Source organism: Enoplosus armatus, chromosome 24 (assembly GCF_043641665.1).
Source record: "Enoplosus armatus isolate fEnoArm2 chromosome 24, fEnoArm2.hap1, whole genome shotgun sequence".
NCBI classification, from domain to species: Eukaryota; Metazoa; Chordata; class Actinopteri; order Centrarchiformes; family Enoplosidae; genus Enoplosus; species Enoplosus armatus.
The window spans coordinates 1,046,676-1,068,781 of NC_092203.1; the positions used below are offsets into that span (position 1 = coordinate 1,046,676).

General features: G+C 45.3%; 1 protein-coding gene across 2 annotated transcripts in view; it reads right to left on the reverse strand.

Annotated features, from left to right (window-relative positions):
- LOC139306485 (diacylglycerol kinase zeta-like) overlaps positions 1–22,106 on the reverse strand; it is a 46,939-nt gene continuing 24,833 nt past the window's right edge. For both annotated transcript variants that reach the window (XM_070930357.1, XM_070930356.1), the window contains 11 exons: positions 21,101–21,167; positions 18,080–18,120; positions 16,012–16,154; positions 10,893–10,982; positions 10,162–10,218; positions 9,785–9,834; positions 5,294–5,334; positions 4,568–4,688; positions 4,212–4,248; positions 3,147–3,246; positions 1–1,661 (listed from right to left, as the gene is read on the reverse strand). In XM_070930357.1, coding sequence (XP_070786458.1) covers positions 1,545–1,661; positions 3,147–3,246; positions 4,212–4,248; positions 4,568–4,688; positions 5,294–5,334; positions 9,785–9,834; positions 10,162–10,218; positions 10,893–10,982; positions 16,012–16,154; positions 18,080–18,120; positions 21,101–21,167 — 864 coding nt within the window. In that variant the 3' untranslated portion in view covers positions 1–1,544. The remainder of the gene's footprint in view (positions 1,662–3,146; positions 3,247–4,211; positions 4,249–4,567; positions 4,689–5,293; positions 5,335–9,784; positions 9,835–10,161; positions 10,219–10,892; positions 10,983–16,011; positions 16,155–18,079; positions 18,121–21,100; positions 21,168–22,106) is intronic.

Below are 22,106 nucleotides of genomic sequence, written 5' to 3' on the forward strand. Positions count from 1 at the left end.
TCACATTAAGATTCTGTGAGTTGATGGTCTTTTTAAAAAATGGCCAATGAAATCCTCCGGCCGACACACGATTGAAATACTGCTCGTGTCCTGATCTGATGGTCGCATTGAAACCTTCTCGATGCTTAAATGGAGCGTAAAGTCACCCCCCCCCCCAGCCCAGAAACTCAATTCAAAGACATTCAATCCTACAGTACAGGCACCAGACAGTCATCACTTTGATTTTTTTTCCAACATAAATAATAAACTCTAGAATATGTTGATATAAGTCAAGAAAACACATTACATTGATAAAGTCGTGCGGGTGAGGTAAGACCGACCAAAGGGCTCTTTTTTTTTCTTTGTTTTTTTTTTTTTAAGAGAAGTACAGCAGGTTCACAACAACATGACGGCATGATGGCATTGATGGTCAGTGAAATAATCAGAGCTTCGCTCCAGACCTGTATATAAAGATGGCCGACGCGTCTCCGCTTCCTCCCGCTGCGCAAAAATGGCCACACATAGTCACACCACAGTCAATCACAGCTGTCAATCATGACGTCTCAAGCATCAAATAACTAATTAAAACCAAACTTATGACTTATGGGGGGGGGGGGGGGGGGGGGGGGGCGGCGGCCATCATGTCGCCCGTCTTTATATACAGGCTCATGGGTGGTCGTAGCTTGATCGGTCCGTCCAACGCTGTCCAAACACTGTCTTGACGACTACTAGGTCGCCATGGAAACCTGATGCTGAAGGTATACTTACTACATTGATGGTCCCAAGAGGATGGACCCAAATGGTTTTGATCCCCTGACTTTTTCTGTTTGTTTCTTTCACCACCGGGCCAATATAGGTTGTGTCCTCGTTGGACATTCGATGAGCTTTCATGTTCGGCCTGAAATGGCAACGCTTGCGCACACACTAGACATTTCGTAATCTCACCCCAAAGAAAAACATTTTTACGTTTCATTCTTATGTTTCAGTCTTGCTAGATTTCCTGAGTTTTTTCCCCCCCCAACAATGACATTAACATTCTGATACCGAGGGAGACAAACCTGACCCCACAAAACACTGCACATCATCGCTAATTCATGATAAATTATCTTTTTTTTTGGGTGACAATTTGCTTGCTGTCTGTTCCAAGAGAGAAGTCGGAAACCACGATCCTGATCAACCCAGAGCGGTTTCTATTTTCTTAACTTCACGAACGCTTTCTATTACCGGGCCACTCAAAATGAAAAGGAATGACTTAATGAACATCTTTTAATCTTACTGAGTATCTTCACCCTCATTAACAGGAGCTTCAGCCCTCAGTGGAACTGTCATTACCATCACGGTTTCCATCATTATAATCACTGCCATAATCATCATTAAGCGGACCTCGGGATCACATTTGGCACGGCGTCGCCCTCAGTCTTGCACTCCGTGCCGGAAAACCTGCGTGCTGAAGCTGCCGCCTCAGTCTCACGGAGGCGAGGACGAAGACCCGAGGAAGAGTCTCTTCATCCCGCGCTCCTGTCCCGTTAAAAAAAAAAAGAAAAAAAAAGAAGAGTTCGCCGGTTTCAGACGGCTGTTTCCTGGTCCTCTCTCTGGATCATCTGGTAATGCTGTCTGTTCTCCAGATAGGCCGCCAGTTCGGCATCGTTAGCCTTCTCAGCCCTGTTCTTGGGAGTATCACCCTGGCAAAAAGAAGAACACAAAGAAGTACAGAGACAGATTATTTTTTTCTCATTTCGGCTTCCTTTCTTTCATTCCACCACGTCGTCATGAAATCCCCCTGACCTTTGTGTGCGCCACTCAGTAGTCACTCAGTTACAGATGTGTACACTTGGTAACACAGATTTCTGAAGACCGTGTTCACTATTTCAAAAGCCTCCGATGTGTCAGGACCACAGCAGCGTATGTGGACTAAACTGTGGAAGGGTTTTCATTGCTTTGGTTTTAATGAACCTGTGGTCTTTTCCTCTTGTGCCGCCATCCGCCCTTAACACAGTCAGAAACTCCGACGCTGCAAGACTCTGTAACGATACCACCGGCGTGTTGTTCATTCTGTCAAACACCTGGCGATGAACGCTGGGCTTTAGACTTGTTCAAAGCCAAACAGGCAGCGATCAGCCCCCTGCTCTCCTCTCCGGGAGGCCGCGGCGTTTCATTAGGCTCCGCTTGCCGCGTCCAAGGCGGTGTGTGGCGGCGAGTTTACGGGCCGGCTCAAGCCTGCGTTGATGGGTTTTTCCGTTTCACATTTCTCTGTAATTGAAAAGTGCCGTCGCCGCATTGTCTCCGACTGATAAAAATGAGAAACAACGGAATTTCGCGAAATGAAATAAACAACTTGTCTCCTTGAGAGGACGGACACGCACACACACACACACACACACACGCACACACGCACACACGCACGCACACAACACATATTCTGCGTGGTTGTTTGTGGGGGACGGGCCTATTATGCTGAATCACTTCCAGAGTTTAGAACAGACTCTAATTAGTTGAGTCCAGTGTGTGTGTGTGTGTGTGTGTGCATTCGTCTTTCGGGTTCTACCAGATTTGGAAACATTCCCAGAGACAAAGAGTGTGAGAGAGAGAGAGAGAGAGAGAGAGAGAGAGAGAGAGAGACCCTAAGTGGTGAGAGATGTAGAGACAAAATAGAGTACTTCATAGCGAATGTCTTCTCTTCTCATTTGTCTGTCTTTCCATTTATTGCACTCTCTTACTGTCTGTCCTCGCCTCACACTCTCTCCCTCCCTCCATTCTTTCCTCTCTCTCTCTCTCTCTCTCTCTCTCCCTGTATCTAGGTCATTGCTGAGTCCAGCCAGTTAGGAGGGGGGGCGGGGGGGGGGGGGGGGGGGGAGCGGTTGAAACTTCTGTGGAGGAAAGAAAAAAGAAATACAGAAATGAAAGAAGATGCACATTTGAGGGCGCGCACGCAAATGGCAGGCTTTCAGACAGAAGGCGCAACCTTTACTTGAACAAGCGCTATTATTTCCAAGGTGTGATTTTGCCAACCAGCCGCCACCATGTATATCATGTGTATCACGGTTCCAAGTTGCGCTGGTGGCTGCCTGGTCTGAAGTTTTTTGTGATATTATGGATGTCAGGTCCTTTGATATTCTAATGTGTAATCAGGCGCAGCTGGTTAAATTTTGGATGTGTACGGAACCTACCTGTAGGTCCGTCTTCATCAGCGAGGCTCCTGCTTCCACCAGATAATGGCAGATGGTCCTTTGACACAGGGAGGCAGCTCGATGGAGAACCGTCTCCCCACTGGTGGTCCAGAGTACAGAGAGAGAGAGAGAGAGGGAGCATGAGATAGCGGCCTCTGACGCCTTCTGGGAGCCCGGCGCCATTGATGATCGGGCACCCTACTGCTTTTGTTTGGTTTCTTATGTTTATTCTCTTTAAAACTGGGTCCACTTGTTAGGATGCCCAGCACATATACACAGACTGGGGCCCAGCAGAACGAAATCAAAGCCTATGCTGCAGTCGCAGGGTGAAGTTTCAGAGTTCTCAGCCACACTGTGTCTCCCCTACAGTATGTCTACAAAAATGTTTAATTATCGTCACAGGCCGATCAAAGGATGGAAACAAAAAAAAAACCTTGAAGATTAGCATTTTAAATCCTTTCATAATTCAACTTTAATATTTGAATATTGAATATTTTTTTGTTTTGTTTGTTTATACCACTTAGTAAATAATGTCTCTTGGCTGTTACTTGGGAAGTTGCATATCAGCCTATCGGCGATCTGTGCAGTGCTCGGGGGACACGAGGGAGAAGTTTGCCTTCGAGGCTTTCTGCCAGAAAGGAGACTGCTGTTCATGTCCCGTGTGACACCAAAACTTAACGTTGACTTGGGAAGTCGCATATTAGCCCATCAGCGATCTGCTTCTCGGTTTCGAAAGGTTCATGTGCACCTGATCTGGGGGAAGTTTGCCTTTCTGGCAGAAAGCCTTTCTAACAGAAAGACAGGACCTTCACCCAGGAGACTGCTGTTCTCGTCCCGTGTGAAACCAAAAGCCATGATCTCGTATTGGTGCCTAAACCTAACCAAACTGTGACCGTTTCACAACGTTACCCACGTGTTGGGAAGGCTTTCTGGCAGAAAGGCCTCTTAATGTTTGTTTATTAACTGGCCCCTGGCCGAGTGTCATCTTGCAACAGTGGCCCCACCGGGCAAAGCAAGTTGAGTATGGCTGGTTTAGACGATAAAGGTAACGATGACTGTACTTACTGTAGTTTTTCTGCGACATCAAGCAGGTCACTTGGAGCTGGAAAACAGACAGGTGAGAGGAGATTACTCAAAGTGTCAATGGCACGCTACAAAGTCAATCAAAACATTTGTCTATGTTCGAACTCATATTGACTTGCATTCATGAATTGGTTTGTGAGATGGTGACAAATAATCCTTTCACTAACGAACGTGCTTCATAACACCTGCAATTGTGTTCTTGAAATGTTCGTTCCTAGCTGCTGCTGAACAACAGGGGTGTATTAGAATTTGACTACAATATGACTGCATCTAATCTAACAACACACGGTTACATAGTAAATTGTAATTCACGATGGCTGCTGGTTTTCTGCAGTTACCGTTGTCCAGGATGTAGCGGACCGTCTCTTTGCTTCCCGTACTGACAGCGAGGTGCAGCAAACTGCAGCCCGATAAGTCCAGCGTCGTGAGGTCCGCCCCCTTCAGGTGCAGCTCCTGCAGCTTTTGGCGAAACAGGGGTAAAATGGGAAACAAGATACAATCTGTGGCAAAGACAAAACGGTTTTGGTCTCCCCCACCAACTCTTATCTGGCCAAATGCTCCACTATGTTCACCAGCTAGTCGCTAACTGTGTCTGGCTGCTGCTGCAGGATACCGGGTTGATGCGAGTGGAGTCTGCAGGCTGGAAAAACAAGCTGAAAGAGGCTTGAAATGTTCTGTAGAGCTGGGGGAGACTGCAGAGACTGGCGACAATTCTCTGCGGGTTCGTCAAACATTTATTACTGCCATTTGAAAGATAAAAACCCCTAATTTTGTGAGAGCTCCCAGCAGGCCATGCAGAAACACTAAAACGTCCTCCCACAACAACCCCTTGCTCTTGCCTTTGCTTCGTATAAACAGGAACCCCAAGCAGCCATCTCTGGTCTGGACATTTCTGTAGATTCCACAAAATGTACGTGTATGTGCCCAAATGTGCCCATATGTTAAGTGATAGAAGTAACTTGCACTATTTTAAGCGACCACTCTTTACTCTTCTCAAATTCTATCAACTGCAATTAATGGTACTTTTAGGTGCTCATCCCAGAAAGAAAAAGATTGCCACTCACCTTCTTCACGTCCTTGTTCTTCACACACTCGATCAACATCTCTAGCATGACAGAGAGAGAGAGAGAGAGAGAGAGTATTTAGACAAGTGATATTGTTTTTGAAACGTCCATGCCAATAAAGCCCTTTGATTTGAATTGAATTAAGAAAGAGAAAGAGAGACATCATCTGGCTTTCTATCACCTCGTGTGTTTTCTACTGGACAAATCGAGCATCACAGGCTGCTAATGCATTAAAAGTTGCAAAAACAATTTCACAATAGCCTAAACATCAGCAGACAAAAGGCAGAAGAAGAAGATTTAGGGCCCTATTTTTAACGGCGTAAGCGCACCCAGAGCGCTGGGTGGTAGGGCTGTTGGACTGTTGGTCCACGTAGTCCCATCCCTGGTCTCACCCCTCTGAGACAGCTGAGCCAATTACAGCGAAGCATGATTGTGTGGGTTTCTTTAAAAGCTAAAAATGAATAGAATTAAAACCAACTAAAAAAAAAAAGCCGTTTTAAACGATCACTATGTCAAGTTTTAATTCTATTGTATATCGCGTTGTAAAGGGGTGACATCACATTGTAATTGATGTGATACAGAGGTGTTCGCACTGCAGTGCATTTTAGGAATAAAACATCAAACGCCACTGTAAAAAAAAAAAGAGGTGGAAAGGAGGCTGTGACTCACAGGATTAATGAGCTCCGATAATCCAGCGTCTCTTCCGCAACAGGCAGAATAATGTCTGTTTTGCAGCAGGGGTGACGGTTGTTTGCGTGGGATTTAAATCGAGGGGTTAACTCTGTGACCAGCTGTGTGTAATGGTGCGCCGTGCTTCAGTTTTTTTTATTTTTTTGGGGGGGGGGTTATTTCACATCGAGAGGCTTCTTTTGTTGTTTCCTCTCTGAGCTCTGGCTCGCTGGTTTGGAGTACGGGCGGGGGATTCAAGTTGGAGAAAAGGTGGCGCCACCTGCCGCCACGCGCTAATCGGGATTTAGAGAATACATAAATTCCCTTTTAACCCTTTTAGGTCACACCCCCGGTCATATAAAGTGCCGCGGGAATGAGTTTGCATTTTTACACTTCCGGGTTCCCTCGTCTGGAAGCCGGTGGGTTTTTGGTTAGGCGCCTGAAATAAGGTCTGTGGTTGACGCAAGCTTACGAGATGTCCACGTTCTGTTCTACGACATAAAACGCGTCAGCAGATACCCCCCCCCCCCACTCGTTGATTCTGAAGCTTTTACTTGACTTCAAAAAAGGCGGCTGAATGAGACGGCAGAGGTTGTCGCGGACATTAACACCGAAAGCTAAGCTACTCACTAGTCTGCCTTTACAGCCTTGTTGTGTTGATACTCTATATCTATATATGTGTATATATATATATATATATATATATCCTAATGTTATGTAAATGTTCATATTACTGTTATTGCGTACTGTCCAAATTGTATTTTGAATTCCATGCCAATAAAGTCCTTTGAATTGACAGAGAGAGAGATGGAGAGAGAGAGTTTCGTATTATTGCTCTGTATATTAAACTATAGAAACATGGAAATGAACAATAAGCAGCAGCCATTATGGAATCAAAACCAATGAAGCAGTCAGCCAGTGACTTAGACATCGTTCTAAGTGCATCCTCATCAAACACAGACATACCGCATGTTCCTGTCACTGGTTATTGGCTGAAAAACATGCTGCGTGTATGGCTGAAGACAGGCCGACATATGAGATGAATGTTTATTAGGCTGACCTCAATACCCGCTCTCACTCCCTCTCTCTCTCTAAATAGCTGAGTCCTAATCCAGTTATGTTAGGCTTAGTGTGAGGGTGTGTGTGTGTGTGTGTGTGTGTGTGTGAGTGAGAGAGAGAGAGAGAGAGAGAGAGGTGGGGGGGGCTTCAAAAACCAAAAAAAAAAAAAATTCAAAAACAACACACAAACCATAAAACCCAACACACACTTTGAATATAGGAATTAAATGAATTTCGCCCAGGGAAGGAATTAAGTAAACCAGAGAAAATGGAGTCTTCAGACATGAGAGGGGAGGAGAGGGGAGGAGAGGGGAGGGGAGGGGAGGAGAGGGGAGGAGAGAGGAGAGGAGAGGGGAGAGGGGAGGGGAGAGGAGGGGAGGAGAGGGGAGGAGAGAGGAGGAGAGAGGAGGGGAGGAGAGGGGAGAGGAGAGGGGAGGAGAGAGGAGGGGAGGAGAGAGGAGGAGAGGGGAGGAGAGGGGAGGAGAGAGGAGGGGAGGAGAGAGGAGGAGAGAGGAGGGGAGGAGAGGGGAGAGGAGAGGGGAGGAGAGAGGAGGAGAGGAATAAAGATGAGAGGAGATTTATGAAACCATAGGGGCTATGCAAAGACCTGCCCCCCCCCCTTCTATCTCTCACAGACTCATAAATTTGGCACATCTTTTCCTCTCTCTCTCTCTCTCTCTCACACACACACACACACACACACACACACACACACACACACACACACACACACGTCACTTGCTCTATTGAACTCATCAGTTTGATGCAGTCAACCTGTCTGACCCTTATGGGAGCTGTGTGTGTGTGTGTGTGTGTGTGTGTGTGTGGGGGAAAGAGAGAGGGGACGGGTGTGTCTGCGTTACAAACAGAAGACGCACGTGTGTTAGACAGACAGAAAGACACGCAATACTGAATTTACACGTTTCCATGACGAAATCTGCTTCTTTACAAAAAAAAAAAACAAAGTATGCGAACGAAGGAAAACATCCTCCTCGTCAGTGAAGAAACCTGTCAGGTCCTCCGATTGGCTGCGTTTGGACTGAGAATGGTGCTGGAGTCATTTCAGTGAGAACCATCCAGGCCATCCAGCAGAGAAAAAAAAAACAGATTAAACCTTGACTTTGGCAGTCCTGTCCTGACCTCCATGTTTGTTTGATATGAGACAATAATAAGGCAGGTTGATGCGTCCCGGTGTTACATTACTACATTCGAACCGGGCCAAGGTGGGCGACCGACCCTCGTGAAGGCTCCGCGCTCACAGCGCTGCAATTCGTTTGTGGCACTTTAATTAACTGCAGATTCGTTTGGCAATACTGCACCACTAATGGACAACATGCAGTGAAATAAAAGGAGCCTTAAGGGGACACTTGTATTATTACCTAATATCGAATCCCCTCAACATTTGCTAATAATGCGATGTAGAGGTTACATGTAGTTTTTTTTGTTTGTAGTGTGCTTACACGGAGAATATTCCAAATTTTTTGGGGGGGGGTTACTTAAGTGACCACACACTCACTTTTAACTACAGTAATACAGACACAGTGCACAAAACGCTGGAGAAATGGGGAGGTGTTTCAATAGTGGCCCACAGCCCTGGGACTAATACAACCCAGGCTACTTATGACACCTTTCCAAAGCTAAGATGCTATCAGGCTTAAAGGATAATAATAATAATGAGAATAATCAGGTGATTTAGATAATCTGGATAAGCTGTCAGAACTCGTTTTTAGTGATGTCACAGTGTTCCTGGACAGCTATTTAATTGAGTATAACAGACAGAAATGATGGACAAAACTACAAAAACTAACCAGAATTATCCTTTAAAAAGGTCCCACGTTGTAGAAAGTGCGATTGCCGCGTCCTTTTTTGATCATAAAGCAGGTGCTAGGTGCCATATAAATACTGTGAAAGCGCTCAGGACTACTCCTCAAGTTTTTGGAGGTGGTTCAGCTTGTCTAAAACGGCTTGTTTCAGACAGAGGGGGGGAGCTGAGGGGCTGCAGAAAGGGCCAGGAGAAGATAAATAAGGACTTTTTTGAACTGTGAATCATGCAAAGCTGCTCTAGCGGACTCCCAGAATAAAAATATATAGAGCTGAAACGAGCATGATACGGGGCCTTTAAAGGTGTCAATTTATGCATGTGTACTAAAAAGTCCAAAGTTGTCGGGAATGCTTTCCACTGAGGCAGCAGGCTCTCAAACCCGTCTCTTTCAGAAATGACAGCTCTACTGTATTAGTCGCTGTCGCTGCAGAATGGGACTGATTTCCACAGTGGCTTTAATCACTGACAGCAAGAACTGGGTTGTGTTCGGCTCAAGAATGCAAAACCCCCGCAACTCCGGAATCAAACGCACACAGACCTGCTGGCAAACTCAAACCGCCGAGAAAGAAGTGAACCACATCGTGGAGTGAGACGCACGCAAGCTCCCGGAGAGAATAAAAAAAAAAAAGAAAAACCAGTGCGGCTGACAGAAAAAGAAAGCTCAGGCTCCCACACACCCAACTCCCAGCATGCCAAGTGAGCGCGAGGAGACAGATTGATAAAATATGTGTCAGAGAAGAAAACAGTCTTGTCTGGAGACACGCGCCGTATTGCTGTGTCACAGACACACACACACACACACACACACGCGCACACACACAGCTGTCAGCTTAAAAGGTGTGTAACATGAAATTTAAATGCATCTTTAAATCAAACGTCAAGCTGTGATAGCCAGGTCCAACAAACAGAAATATGTGTGTGTGTGTGTGTGTGTGTGTTACCTTTTTCTCTCTCTCTTTCCGTTTCACTCGTCTTTTGACTCTTTTCCTGTCTGGAGAGAGAGAGAGAAAGAGAGAGAGAGACCAACACAGACAGGAGAGCTGTTCAACCACTTAGTGTTTCTGTTCACTCTACATTTGCAGCCATTTGCGGCTGCTAAAAAAAAAAGAAAACACACCACCCCCATCTGTAATTCTCACTCTCTTCTGTGCTGTGCGTCCCGTAGCATGTTGAGCATTTAATAGCGGACCAATACACACACACACACATGCAGATGTGTATGTAGATGGAGGAGTTAAAGGACAAGGCAGGTTACAGTCAAAATGTTGCATTTGCTCAACAACAAACAGCGCAAACGCGTGTTTGGAAGCGTACTGACCTCTGCCTCGGTTTGAAATCGGCCGCAGTGGTGTTCGAACGATGGATGCAGCCCGCCCTGCAAAAAAAACAAAAGCAAAACACAAACCGGTGACGCAAAATGCCTCAGTAGCAGCGCTAACTGACGGCATATTATCGACTCATGAATGTGTCGTGGTGAATGTGCTAGCAGCCACATGTGGCTCTGCATGCCGTGAAACCAAAACAATGAGCTGAAAGAGGCTAAAAAAAAAAAAGAAAGAAAAAAAAAAGAAAGCTCTGCAGACTTGGTGAGAAACCTCCGTGGGCTCCTCACACACACACACACGCAGTCACTTGACCTATTGATTCAATGATTCAAGCTTTAAAAAGCTACAGACAATGATTTCTGTTATATCATTTTCTCCCAACTCCCAACTGACTGCTTAATTAAACTGCGAGTTTCAAAACAAAAGCATCTTTGGCGGGGCGGGATTATTTGGGCGCTATAACCAAATCAGGGGGTGCGTCTTTAAGTTCATACCAAAACATTAGACAGAAATTAAAGTTTAAATTAGTGTTTAAGGAGACAGAAGGACTAAACATAGGGCTAAACATCGGTGCTGGTCTTTGATTATCCCTTCACAAGTGCTTGTTTGACAGGATGACCTCACCATTATTATTTAGCAGACTAATACAGTCATTAAAATGTATTACAACCATCAGACACCCACACACACACACACACACTACCGAGTACGACTGTATACCAACCTGCTGAGTCTGCTGGCCACAGGTGTTGTGTTGTGCGTTAAAGCTTCAGCAGCAGAGCTGTCACTGTTCACCCGCTGCCTCTGGGAAGAACTTGCAGGAGAACAGACAACAGAGGAAACACAGTCAGTCGGAGGCAGCTTACAGCCGGGGCCGAACGTTTCCTGCACCGAGGTCTGAGGTATTCGCTGAGGTCTCGGCTTCCAGACAGGAAAAACAAACAAAAAAAAAAGGCTAAAAGATGTACTGGAGAGGATGTGAACCATGTACTGCACGAAGAAAAATCAATACGATATGTCTGGTTAAATGATTATTATCACTGGTGATATGCAGGCACGGTTTTATCAGGGTCTTTCTCAGGGATGTAATGATGTACATGATCGTCGAGGCATTAAAAAAAAAAAAGAGAGATTCGAGCCACCGTAATATCACGAGGAAAACAGTTTTCGTTTTAGAGCAGCTGACCTTGCTGGTGGGGGCGTGGCTGAGTGCGGTGACATCACAACCTGACGGAAGTCCTGGCGGCTCGTTTTAAAAAAAAAAAAGGCAAAGTTTCTGAATATTTGATTTATACAGCACCAGGACCTGCTTTAGGTTAGGAAGGCACTGAAGCTTTATTTACACTTTTAATCCAAGTAAAGCGCGATATAACCTGTTCACGCACAATCCATCCATAGGTAGAGTTACCATAAACTACAAAAATTAAAACCTATGCTGTAGGTGTCTAGGGCAGGACTACCGTAAACCCCCCCCTTGGTGATGACCCTGGATCTGCCGTGACAAACAACCCATTCTGTTCCGGAGCTTTTGACTCTCTTCCTCAGCAGACCCGAATTTGCTCCGTTCTCATGGAGCTGTAGATGTCTTCCGCGATTCTGAGCCCCCGCCAGGATTTCATAAAAAAAAAAAATGCCTGACCCAGGAAACGGGAGTGTGACTTTTCCTCATTTAGGTATTGCAGCCAAGACCTCCACAGCTGTGGTTCCAACCACAAAACATCTCGGCCCTCGCCTCAAGCGTTTGTAAACTTCTTGTTTTTCTTGGTTCGTTATTGTTGTTCAGTCTGGTATCCCCCCCCCCCCCCCCAGACCTTCAGTCAATGCACTGAATCTACGCTCCATTGTAATGAAAAGGCCTCGGGAAGAAGACATGTCTGCCGCCTTCTCTCCCACAATCAGTCAAATGTTCTTTCCTGGAATGTACCTCTCTGACATTCCAGACATCCACCTGACGCTGGAGTGTGAACTGGTACGCACGGAAAAATCTTTTTTTTTTTTTTTTTAAATCTTTTAAAAAAAACAACAACAAAATATTTTGTGTGTGTAGGTGTCTTTCAGTGTTTGTCAGAGGGACAGAGGGATAGAGAGAAGCAGAAGAGAGAGAGAGAGAGAGAGAGAGGTAATTATAGTGGGAGGAATAGCGCTCACCTCTGGCCTTTGCGTGGGCAAACTGCTACACTGTTTGTGCGAGAGTGTGTGTGTGTGTGTCTAAGCACAGCAGATTGGTGTGACTCTTGAGTGCTCTGACATGCATTCCATTTCTCTCTCCATCCACTGGCTTTTTTTTTTTTTTCTTTCTTTCTCCTAAAACCATCTCTCCCTCACTCTCTGCCCCTGCCTCTCGGTCTCATCTCTCCTCCTCATCCTCCCACTCAGTGCACTCAGCATTGCAAATCAGCCCGCCAACACACACGCGTGCACGCGCACACACACACACACACACACACACGTAGCCAAGGGGAAGTGTTGTCAGGATCAGGTAGTGTTGCTCTGCCAATACTCACATTGTTACTGTATTTATTCCCCTCTTTCTATTCTGTATGTGTTTTATTTTCACACGGCGAGCTCAAATGCCAGCAGGAATATTGTGATCCTTTAAGTGTTTATTTTAACCACGCTGTCACATTGTCTGACTCGTCTGTGTTCATGGCTACGCGACGTCCGGGGGTAATTAAACTCGGATGACACGAAAAAGTACGCGCAGTTCCCGGCTCTAAACCAAACAGCCGCTAGCAAGGGTCAGTTCACTTTGGCGGTGCTGTCGGTGCAGCATGCCCACTTCTGCTAATGATTAGCGCTCATTACTAAAATGGTACAGAAGAGCGCCGATGCTAATGAGCAAAACACGTTACCTTATGTGATCAGTGGGTGAACGGTACTGTGTGTGTCTTAGAACAGCTTTCATGAAAAATAAAAAACACAATTTGAAATTGTTTGCAAGATACAAAGCCTGATGTGTCTCATTCCTCTGTGCCACAATCACAAAAGTTACGTTTGAATATTATTCATTATTACTTGCATGTCGGTATGTAGTCATATTTGCTTCTATTTTTTTTTTATATATTACATTAAATCCAGGTCTATTGGTTCGTTTCCTGTATAGCAGAATGAAGACCAACACTTAATGACACTTCAGGGCGGTGGGCAGCTGCAGGTACAGACCGTGTTGCGGAATTTCTGGAATATACAGATAAACAGCGGCCTTTCTTCTTTTTGGTTTCCGCCAAGTTTATTTTTGGGCGCCTTGAAAGTGGATTAATAAACCCTTTTCGCTTGAATCTACAAGAGGAGCCTGCGTGGGTAAAGCATGGATGGAAAACATGCGTTTCCCCCCGTTGCATGTTAACCTTTCAAAATAAAATCAAGCCTCCTTCTACATTAATTAACCGCCTTGAACGACTCGTTTCGTCACGTTAGGTCGGCCTGTGCATCTGTTTAAGAACGAGCTATTTTAAAATAGCGAAAGGTGAAATATTCTCCGCACGGTTGCCGTGAGCAGCCATGGGCAGACAACTGAAATCATTAATCGCAATCAATCGTCAACTAAAACGTCAGAAAGACGTCGGGAGACGGTATTGGGAGACACAAACATACCGCTTGTTTGGGTCTTTAGATGGGAGATACTGGCTGTGAGGACGAAATATACAGAAAAACACCCGACTAATCCTAAAAAATCAGTGCACAGGGGGGGAAAAAAAAAAGAGAAACTCATCCTCCCCTCCCTCTCCGAATCCGTTTTCTCTCTGTACGATCTTCTCATCCTGCCTGAAGAGCGAGCGTTTAAAGAGCATCAACAGACAGCTGCTCTAACAGGTTCCTGTAGGTGAGAATTTAATCTGTGCAAGTGTGTGTGTGTGTGTTAGTGTGTAAATATGGTTAAAAGGATTTTCATATGGAGGCAAGGCAAGCAGAGAAAAAAATATCCACACACACACACACACACACACACACACACACACACACACACAACCATAACGAATATTATAGTAACACTTGGCTGTTTCTTAGAAGGAAAAAAAACTGTGGAGAAACGCAGATAGAAAAAATATTATTCATGTATTTATACACACACACACACACACACACTTCTATGCACTTATGTACACGCACGCACACACTTCAGAATTATGCAGTTCTACTTCAGGCAGGCTTTGCCCTCTAACAGGCTCTATAGGCTTGATAACTCAAAACTGTGAAGCAGCGCACTGAAATTTACATGCGGCTTGCTCGGCCAATCAGAACGAGCCGAGCCCTTCCCCACAGTCCCAGCCACACACACACACACATATATATATATATATATGGATGTCATAATGCGACTTGACATCCACTTGCTTGACTGAAACAACGCAATATTGCTTTCTGGGTGTTCTCCTGCGTCTCATAAAAATGAGACCGTGGTCTCCGTTGAAGTCACAGGCAGTTGGGCCTTATGAGTCCCCCTTATGAGATTCTCGGCGCAATCATGAAAGTTTAGTGAGATATCAAAAGTTGGTTTAATGTGTGTGATTTTACCTGGGAACAGAGGAGGTGAAGGTGAAGGAGAGGAGGAGGAAGAAGCGACAGGGGAGTCTGATTGGAGGGGCTACATATTGCTACAGATGGCATACAGCAGAGCATTCCTTCATTATATAACAGGTTTTAATCACTGATCTGGGATAATAACGCCAGGATTTTTTATCTGGTTTTATCTGTCGCCAAGTAGTAGTTGAACTAACACCTACTAGTCGACTAGGAAAGTCTTTGGTCGGGGGCAGCCCTAGAGATTATTATGGGATAAACTGGGGTGCTAAACCTAAAGATAAGAGCAAGACTTTTCCTCCCACAGCGCGCAAAAAGGTATGGATTCATACGGCTTCGCCGACTTCAACCTCCGACATCTGGCTGACCGCCAAAGGTAGGCGTTAACACAGACCGCAGTCAACCCCCGGACTCTACAACGGGAAAAAACAGGTTCGAACCAAGAATGAATCACAAGAGGACCGAAGTGGAGATGGCTGCAGGAACGTGGAGCAAAAGGGTAAAGCAACTCATAGAGGGAGACGTTTCAAACCGGCTGTGGGAGACGCCACTATCCGAAACACAGGACAATGAAGTGCTGACGAAGGATTTCATTAAAACTGTCTGCACAAGCTGCACAAGTCTACCCCCCCCCCCCACCTCCCGTCACGTGGTCTGCCTCCACCCCAACCGAGCACATTCTGTAACACCAAACATGTCGATTAATGAAGACAGAAATAGAGAGCAGCGAGACAGATAAAGCGAGGTCACCAAAAGTTTGCCTCCTCAGTCTCCTACCCCCCCCCCCCCCCCCCCCCCCCATCTTCTCAAGCGAGCCGATATTGGAGATAAAGGGCCTGGGTGCGATGTTAATGGATGCCACTAAGCTGCACTGCCACATCGCCACCATTCAAAACGACACCAAGCAAATCTGCCTGGCATCCGTGCAGACAAGAGAGAAGGTGCCAAGCCCTTGAAAACAAACGAAACTCAGGATCAACCCCCCCCCCCCTCCTTGCAGTGAATGCTCTGAATCTTCTGTGATGCATCCCCATTTCCCCAAATGTCATCCTGCGGTAGTTAGATGGTCATTTTTCATGACGTCTCTTGCTTTTCTGTCTCGACCTTAGGTGTTTATTACTCAGACCAATAGTATCTTTTTTTGTTAAGCTGGTTTCCAGAAGTTTCCACATTTCAGCATGTGGCCTACTTTCTGGCAGGTTATCTGTCACACACCGTGAAGAGATGCGATTTCCTCTCAGTGCATTAGGTATTAGGTAATGGCTCTTTCTCTCAACTAGCGGCGACACTGACGGGAACCCACGTGGCGGTGATTGACCTACCTGCTGTTTTCCAGGCCGGAGACGGGGTTAACCAGGTCAGGCATGGCTGAGGGGGAGGTTCCTACCGTCGTCATAACAACCAGCTCGGGGTCCAGGATGAAGATCTCTTCCTGGGAGATTTCCGACACGTAGTTGAGATGCTCCTGATAAAACATGAAAACACGTTTCAAACAAACGGTGAGTCCAGACAGGTATCACCCAGATAAAGGACCTTAATCCTTAAAGGTCCCATATTGTAGAAAGTGAGATTTCCATGTCTTGCAGCAGCTCTAGGTGCTGTATAAATACTGTGAAAGTATCAAAACGCTCAGTCCAGGGAGAAATGCGCACAGCCCATTCAGAAACGGCGCCTTTAAACGAGCCGTCAGGACTTCCGTCAGGTTGTGATGTCACAACTATACGGTCGGGTTGTTCAGTTTGTCTAAAACGGCTCGTTTCAGACAGAGGGGTGGACTGAGGGGCTGCATAAAGGGCCAGCAGAAGATAAATAAGGACTTTTTATGAACTGTGAATCATGTAAAGCTGCTCTAGTGGACTCCCAGAATAAAAATATAGAGCTGGAAATTAGCAAAATATGGGACGTTTAAACAAAAAATATCCGTTTTAAGTCTCTTATTGCACGACTATGTTATTAACCAACCACAGAAACATCTATAGCTGAAATCCTTTGCTTTACTGTAGCAGAGCTGTAGCATTTGCTACATTTATAACAAAACCTCTGTCATTTTATCTTGTGATATGGTCAATTATCTGAAAAAAGTAGTGTAGTGATTGTAATAAAACCGTCGGCTCTGAGATAAATTATGGAAATGAGGTGATAAACAACCCAGGGAACAAAAGGCTGCATGTGTCATCATCACTCTTTGAGCGAAATAAATGTCTCTCCAGTCGGTTACATAATCCACACGCAACGCGGGGCGGGGAGGCACTGTGAGGCGGCTTTTCACAGCACTCGATGATCTCAGAGCGGCCTCAAGCTGGAGCACCATGCTCTCTGAAGAAAGCCACAGAGGACTGTGCAGATGTGGATGGGGAAAAGGCCAAGTGGCAGTGGAACATGCTGTATCTCAGGAAGACCGGCACCCTGCCTCTGACAGTGAAAGTGGAAACATTAACAACACACAGGAGCCAGGTGCCTCTGTACCTGTGGTGTGTGAACCATTGTAATACGCCAAGTAGATCTTCACTTCCCCTGACTGGGAATAATTAAGCAGCTGGCAAGAAACCAAATTCTGTTCACGCTCATGAAACAGTGGACATCTGCTTCCACTGCTAGCGTTAAACATGAGCCTTGGGATGAGCCTTGGGTGCAACCTTCCCTTACACTTCAGTCCGAGGGGCGTCATTTTCACTGGGAAAATCGTATTTTTTGTCCTCCTCACTTTTCAAACAGTTGCAGTTTGATTCACTCACTAAAATAACTTCAAAGCGCTGAATGAGAGGAGTCAATAAAAAGGCCAGGAAGTCTTTCTGACAGAAAGACAGAAGGACTTTCATCCAGGAGACTGCTGCTGAAAGCAAAAGTCAACGTTGACTTATTACTTTAACCTAAACAATGATCTTTACCTAAACCTAACCAAGTGGTTTTGGTGCCCGAACCTAACCTCGACCAGGTTTCACAACGGCTTTCTGGCAGAAAGGCCTGAGCCCTATTAAGGGTTGAGAAGGGTTGAGAAAAGTCCCCAACTCATCTGCATTTTTCCGTAAAAAAGTAAGTGAATCGGTTTTTATTCACAGATAATTCTCCCAAAAGGACGTTAGAGCTGATCATCAATGAAATGCAGTGAGAGACAGTGCTCCTTATAGCAAAGAGGCAGGGCAACATTGTTACATAACAGAACAGAGGACAGAAAATAACATTTCTATGCTTTTTCTTTGGTTCTTTGGTTTCTTATACATGTGCAGCCATCTCACCGGTGGTGTGCCTGAAGGTGTTCATGTCACCTGACCTCAGCGGGTCAAGCGCCTCACATGTCGAATACATAACTGTATTTAGAGAGTCAAACAAAAGCGAATAAGATCCGGTGAAGTGGAGTTTGGAGAGAGAGAGAGAGAGAGAGAGACTTACCTGCGCTCTGTCTATCCTGTAGAAACGATCTGCTGTTGTAGCTGAAGAGACAAAACAGAAACACGGTGTTAGCCGCTGAAATGTTACCCGTGGCGACGGAAAGCCGTGTCTTTATATTCAGCCGAATTAAAGCAGATTGCGTCTCGCAGTCACCAGAAGTTTTTGGCCAAAAAGCGAATAACTTGTTAAATTGCTCACGGGTGGGCTACCCACTGCTGCAGCAATTATACTGAAAGCCATTGTGCCGGTGACAACCTGCGGCTGTAACAAGACAAGGCAGTATCATCACAGTGTGGAGGAAAAAAGAAAAAGCACATTCAGTCAATCTGTCTCTTACACCATAAAATAATGGGGTTTTACACCAGTGTATAGCAGAGAATAATTAAGATCTGTGAGGACCGATTTGGTGTCCAGTATACTTTGAATGTGGGTTTTCTAGCAGTGCTCTTTGCTTTGCTTTGTTGGATTTCTTTTCATGTAATGTGTCCAACTGCTATTAACGACTTTCCGTCTTTGCCGGTAAGACCATTTTAACAACGGTTATGTTGGATAACTAATTCTAATGCTTAGTGCAGTGACTGTATAGTTGTGACATCACAACCTTGAACAGCAGTCCAAGTCCTGACGGCTCGTTTAAAGACACAGTTTCACGACAGAAGTGTCAATACAGCCATACCTGATGATTTTAAATATTGATTTTCCTTTTTGGCATTTTTATACTGTAGAGGAAATGAGGGGAGGGAGATCACCCATTGTGATACGGAGCATCGGCTGCCCTCTACACACGCGCAAACATATCACAGTTGATCAGGAACTACAACAGAAAGAAGGTCACAGGCGACCCCATCGTCAAGACAGATTCCACTAACGGATGCCTTTCAGTGAGACGGTAAGCAGGGAGCCTGAATGCTTGTTCACAGCCAAGACGGCATTCTAAAGATAGACATTTTCCCTGTGTAATTACTCAATCTGGAGTCAAGTATGTTATGAGAATACTCAATCTGCATGAAAATCACCATCCCCGCTTTGAACTAAGTGTGCACTGTGCAGCTGCATTATGTAGACACACGTGGAAATGTGAGATCAGGACTGCTGCTGGCAGATCATCAGTATTAAAAAGGACTCAAGAGACTCTCGGAAGCTTAAAGTCTTGGTCAAGAAGAGAAATTGTCTCATTGCTGTTGCTAGTGTTGGGTTGGACGAGAGGGTCACGTGCTATAGGCTTATTGATGCCGCTTTAAAGGGTAGCATTGAGCGCAACGCACCTTTAATTAAGCCACAGGACCACAATATAACTGATCGCCTGCTTACACAAACACGTCTCCCCCTCTTCTTTGTTTGACTCCAGCTCTCTGCTAAATTCCACAAGGAGCTCTACACAAGCAGAGGTGTATATGCCTGTGTGTGTGTGTGTGTGTGTGTGTGTGTGTGTGTGCGTGCGTGAATGCACGTATAACACTGTGTAAAGCGCTTGGCTTTTCCCTGTGATATTTTTGGCAAGCTGCAGCGGTGTGAGATTAATATTCCTGACGCTCACACCAAAAAGCAGGATCTGACGGGGAGCTACGCTTTATGTTATTTTTTTGAGGGGAGTACCAGAGCAGAAACCTGTTTGCGCGGTAGTCTTTCAAGTGCGTGCTACGCTTTGCAGCTGCTATAAACACTTCCATTAGCCTGTAAATGAGTTTAGAAACGGCAGGTCAAAAAAACTATTATCTTTTGCACCCTTTCAGGAAACGCCATGCTAAAAAATAAATGTTATTTATGGAGGATTTTTCTCTGCTGTTACAGCCGTGAAAGACACATTTTTGACCCTTAAGACAACAGGAGGGCCAAATACTGTGCGACAGGTGTCACCGATGCTTGCAGGGTCCCAGCGTGTATACTCTGCGGGGCTAAATGCCAACAGGACTAGCAGCAAGTTGTTATTATACAGCATATATATATATATATATATATATATCAGAATCAGAATCAGAAATACTTTATTGATCCCCGGGGGGAAATTGTACAGTACCTGTGCTCCCATTCAAGAGTAGAAAAGTAGCATAATTTAGAGCTAAAAGTATGTACAAAATATAGAAATAAGAAATAGAAAATAAAAAATATACACATTTACAGTATTTAAGTGAACAACGAGGTAAAAAATATATACAATAACAATGTATATGTATGTATGTGTTGCACTGAAGTGTATGACTATATATGACTACATATGTATTGCACTATACGCTATACATATATATACATATATATATATATATATATATATATATATATACTGCTATTTGATCATGTCCTACACTACAAAGAACTGCTGGTGGGGAACATTGTCGACCATATAACTATATCAACGTGACATAATAAGCCGTTTGAAATTGGCGACAAGTCTAACTTCCCCACCAATTATGTTAAGGATAATGACTTCGAAAGTAGAGAGCCGCATTAAACCCCTGTGTAACTCTGCACCATTCTACACCTGCGGTTTCATGATTTCAGCGGTGCGGTGACAAGGCAGGAAGTCAGGCTCGGACCTCCTCTCCCCTGCCTATCAACACCGGATCCAATTAACCATGAAAAGCGTCGCTCATTAACCTTATCCAAGTAGTTTTAGTTGCTTTAACTCAAGCGGACCGTAACCATGGGGGGCGGCAGGTCATTTTTTTTTCTTCAATGCTGGATCATTTAGCGATGCACAGGCAAGCAATCTATGCCGTCATGTCAGGGGGGGGTCAAGGGGTCTCTGTGAAGAACTGTTTTTAACACAAATACAGACCTATGCCTTATTGAGTTATGCCTACATGTAAGTGAACTCATTCATTGCAGCGAGTTAAATTACGCTGTTTTTTTTGCCTGTACTTTTACGCACATCGGTCCTAACTTGACGACACAAGACTGTGCGTAACATTTTTTAGCAAAATACGGGGGGAAAAAAAGTTCATGGTGCGACGGGAGAGAAACGCTATTGAGGCAAGAGCATCCATGCAGTGGGGGAAATGATTAACAATGTGAAGTACTTACAGTCAAGGAAACACCACTTTGGAGATAATCTCTGCGAGGACAGAATCTTTGGCTTGGCTGCCTCCTCCTGAGGGACAAGCAGAACAGGACAGTTAAGATTACTGGGGGGGACAGGAACGGGAGCACAGCCGAACTGAGGACGGAACTTTTTGTCGGCCGCGGCGGCCCGTCTGTCCGCAGAGGAGAAGGACCCAACGAGCTGACAGAACAGCCTCCGAGAGAGGGGCGGAAGAGGAGGGGAAGAAATGGACGGGTGGAAACGGAAAGCGCAGAGGAACTCCGGATCCAGAGGCTTCCGTTCCATACATCTGAAATGTGTGCAAATGCAGCGTCTCAATCTGAGCGAATACGCGATGAGCCCAGGAACTCGCGGGAAAATGATGCACTCATGGGGCTGTCCATGAATGTGGAAGATACCGCTAACGTTAGCCTGTGAGGGGACAATTCAATTGATTGACAATTCAATAATATTGCCTACTGTAGCTTTCAATTACTACGTTAATCTAACGTCCCTTTCACACAGAAGCGCACTGAATGGGGCACAAGAGTTAACTCAGAAGTTAATTAAATTAAGACATTATCTCCTTATGCCAAAACATATGCGAAAATGGGATATCTGGAAGAGAACTCCCTGTCTGCGACCTGGGGGAGGGTCGCCACACCTTCGTACCCACTCGCCTCATTACTGCAACTTTTTGTGTTTCCGCTTCAGACTCCTTTTCATTCGGCCTCCAATTAGCTCAGAATTCTGCAGCAAGACTTTTAACAAGATAAAAAAAACACAAAAAAAAAACACACACAGACACCATATTACAGAGATTCCTGCCTCCCCGCTCAGGCTCCCTGTTAGCTGTAGGCTGAAGTTTAAAACCTTGTTCTTTGTTTACACGGCGCTAAATGGTCTCCGCCCTGCCTCTATCTGTGGACCCCCTGCCCCCGTAACCGCACCCCGCCTCCGATCCGCCGACTTGTCTTTCCCGCGGATCAAGGACTAAATGCCGGCGAC